Genomic DNA, 3,553 nt, shown 5'->3' with positions numbered 1-3,553 from the left:
CAGATCAAGTTCTTCCCACAGATGGCGCCAATTGTGGAGACTCAATTTGGCTTGGACCTAGAGTATGAATGGGTTTTCAGCCCAACAAGCCCAACAATAAATTTTTAGATAGTGGATCGAAGGTTTAGGCGCTGGCCGGCGTTCACGAAGCCTGAACTCTCTTCTTTTATTAAAAAAAAGACTTAAACTATTTACAACTGGAGGATGCTCCTCGGCCATGGGCCGAGGAGCCCTTTTTCCTCTTTTTCTCCCCACCCCTTTACTTTAATCGCTTCTCTTTATATAGTCTTCATTGTCCTATCTCGTTCTTCCATCTGTTGATCATCCATTCGTCTTTCTTCTGACCGTCGCCGTCATATCAGAGGCCTTATCAACACTCAAGTGGTTCACACTGATCAACGTCGCCCTGCTAAGGGGTTGCATCCCCATTAATGTCGCCAGAGGGGTTAGGTGAATGCATTAAGTGTGGAGGTGACAGCTTGCTCTGGGTTTGTCCCTTCCCAAAATTATCCTTAGTATGCCGAGGACGAGGAGGTCCTCGGCGTGGATCCAAAAAGAGTCTCTCCCTAATTTAGCCTTGGATGGTCATCCTTCCTCGGTGCGGGCCTTGGGCCTACTACTCGATGGGCTGAGGCTATCAGGCCCACGGGCCCCACAGTAAGATAGTAATGTGTGTTTGTTTATTAATATGCTAATAATTGAGAGTTTTAGTGCAAAAAAAAAAAAAAAAAAAAAAAGAATGATTAATATTTAAAAAGAAATTGTGGGGACTCAATTTGGCTTGGACCCAGAGTATGAATGGGTTTTTCAACCCAACAAGCCCAAACAATAAATTTTTAGAGAGTGGATTAAAGGTTTAGGCGCTATCCGGCGTTCACGAAGCCTGAACTCTCTTCTTTTATAAAAGAAAACTTAGAACTATTTACAACTGGGGGATGCTCCTCGGCCAATGGCCGAGGAGCCCCTTTTTCTTCTTTTTCTTCCCCCCCCCCCTCCTTTACTTTAATCGCTCCTCTTTATATAGTCTTTATTGTCCTATCTCGTTCTTCCATCTGTTGATCATTCATTCGCCTTTCTTCTGACCGTCCGTCATATCAGAGGCCTTATCAACACTCAAGTGGTTCACACTGATCAACATCGCCCTGCTAAGGGGTTGCATCCCCATTAACGTGGCCAGAGGGGTTAGGTGAATGCATTAAGTGTGGAGGTGACAGCTTGCTCTGGGCTTGTCCCTTCCCAAAATTATCCTTAGTATGCTGAGGACGAAGAGGTCCTCAGCGTGGATCCAAAAAAGAGTCTCTCCCTAATTTAGCCTTGGATGGTCATCCTTCCTCGGCACGGGCCTTGGGCCTACTACACGATGGGCTGAGGCTATCAGGCCCACGGGCCCCACAGAAATAATATAGACTTAATCAACATAAAATATACAAAATTTGAGTTTCCAAATTGAATATAAAATAAAAATAAATAATTGGTGGTCCTCATGGAGACATATTTTGTGCATCATCATTAGATTTTGGTAACATGCTTGTACAAATATTCTCCTTAAACGCAGTATATTACAAAAAGTATTTGTTTAAGATGCATTTGATGTCTACAATAGTTAAAAATTCCAATAACCTATTTTATTTTTATCCAAAAAAATAATTCACCTATTTTATATTATTTGTTAAAAAAAATTGATTAAAGAATAAAATGTCAAACATGAGGTATAAAATCAACAAATTGCTAGTACTAATCCAATATTCCGAACGACAATATGATACCATCATCACATTGGTAGTTAAGAAAAACTAATAAATTAAAAACTAAGAAGAAGTCACAGCCACACAAATGAAGAACCAGATCTTGTACGTGCACAGAAATATGATAGTTTGAATCGGATGCGAAATATAGATGAGGAATCAAGGAGAGGAGAAAGTGGACAAGTGATCTGGGACTGGGAGTGATGAGAATTGTGGAGAAACTATGCTTGTGCATCACTGCATAAACATTATAATAACTAGTTTATTAGCACTGCAATATTCTTTTTTTTTTTTTTTTTTTTGAGAACAAGTAAATGCATTTTATTAAGGTAGGCTATTGAGATTAACTTGAAATACAGATAAAAAGTTTGGTGGTACATCTTCCATCTAGACGACCTATAAGGGAGGAGTTTTGCTTTCCTCACTAAGGAATGAGCCAGTTTATTACAATGCCAACGTACACGGGATAAATTAAAAGCTGAAAATGCGAGCTAAGAAATAGGATGTCTCGTGTAAGATGTCCATATTTTGCTAAGCTTCTACCACCATTCTTTAGTACTTTAAACAGAATCTCCAAGTTGCCTTCAAGTATTATGTTGTCAAAACCAATTTCCAGTGCAAGCTCAAGCGATCTTCTTGCTGCTAATACCTCAACCTTGATCATGATGATGGCAGAGGCAGTTGCTACGTTAGCGAAGCCATTACAAGACCTTCAACTGTTTCGGATGAAAACCCCCAGGCTAGCTTTGTTGTCTTCAGCAAATGTTGCAGCGGCGACATATTGAGGACGCTAGTCTTCCTCGGCGATTCCACCAGCCTGTGTTCACCATTTATAATGGTCGAACAGACCCAGTAGAACATGTTAGCCTCTACAGCCAGAGAATGGCTATTCATGCCAGGGATGAGGCCTTAATGTGCAAGGTTTTCCCGTCTAGCCTGGGCCCAGTGGCAATGAGATGGTTTAATGGCTTGAGAACTAATACTATTGACTCTTTTGAGAAGCTCACCCAGGCCTTTGGTGCCCGTTTTATTACATGTAGGAGGGTTGTTCAACCCTTAGGGTCGCTACTATCCATGTCTATGCGGGAGGGGGAAACCCTAAAGGCCTACTCGGACAGATACTGGGAAATGTTCAACGAGGTAGATGGGGCTCACGACGACGTGGCTATGAACATCTTTAAGAAAGGTCTTCCAACCGAGCACAGTCTGAGGAAGTCTCTGACTGGCAAGCCTGTTACTAGTGTATGTCAGCTTATGGATCGGATAGACAAATATAGAAGAGTAGAGGAAGATCAGATGCAGAGCAGAGGAAAGTCTAAAGCAGTAACTCAGGAGAGGAGGTTACGATTAGGATCGGAGGGTATGACGTGAGAAGGGTGATGGTTGATGATGGAAGTGCCGCCGAGGTAATGTACCCCGATTTATTCAGGAGGCTGAATTTGAAACCTGAGGTAACTTCTCGTCAGACTACCCATTGGGATAGTCATCCCTCCCTCGATAAAAGCTATCATAGGGATGACTACCTCCCCCATTTTTCTATCGTGCAACCAAGTTTGTGGGGAAGCGTATCTCATACCCACTGTTGAAAGAATCCTATACTTAGCCCTAAATGATTCTATTTGCTACTCGGAATCAACTAGATACTTAAATCTACCCATTTTCTAACAGTAGTAAAGAAAAACTGATGCAGAAGATGGAAAACTGGGGAAGGTTAAGGAAACTTACAGGTTTGGAAAATAAGCTCCTCGGACGGGCTCTTAGTATTTATGAGAGCGTGGAGTAATGAGAGAGAGATAGATTCAATGAAT

At 41.8% G+C, this 3,553-nt stretch overlaps 1 protein-coding gene across 1 annotated transcript; it reads left to right on the top strand.

Annotated features, from left to right (window-relative positions):
• The first annotated feature begins 2,627 nt into the window (after nucleotides 1–2,627).
• Nucleotides 2,628–3,116, top strand: LOC136064471 (uncharacterized). Its single transcript, XM_065766243.1, has one exon. The coding sequence runs from the start codon at nucleotides 2,628–2,630 to the stop codon at nucleotides 3,114–3,116; it is 489 nt and encodes a 162-aa protein (XP_065622315.1).
• Nucleotides 3,117–3,553: the final 437 nt, after the last annotated feature.

This window comes from Quercus suber, unplaced genomic scaffold (genome assembly GCF_002906115.3).
Source record: "Quercus suber isolate HL8 unplaced genomic scaffold, Cork oak 2.0 scaffold_694, whole genome shotgun sequence".
NCBI classification, from domain to species: Eukaryota; Viridiplantae; Streptophyta; class Magnoliopsida; order Fagales; family Fagaceae; genus Quercus; species Quercus suber.
Note: the sequence above shows the minus strand (reverse complement) of the source record. Positions and strands in the feature narration are given on the sequence as shown.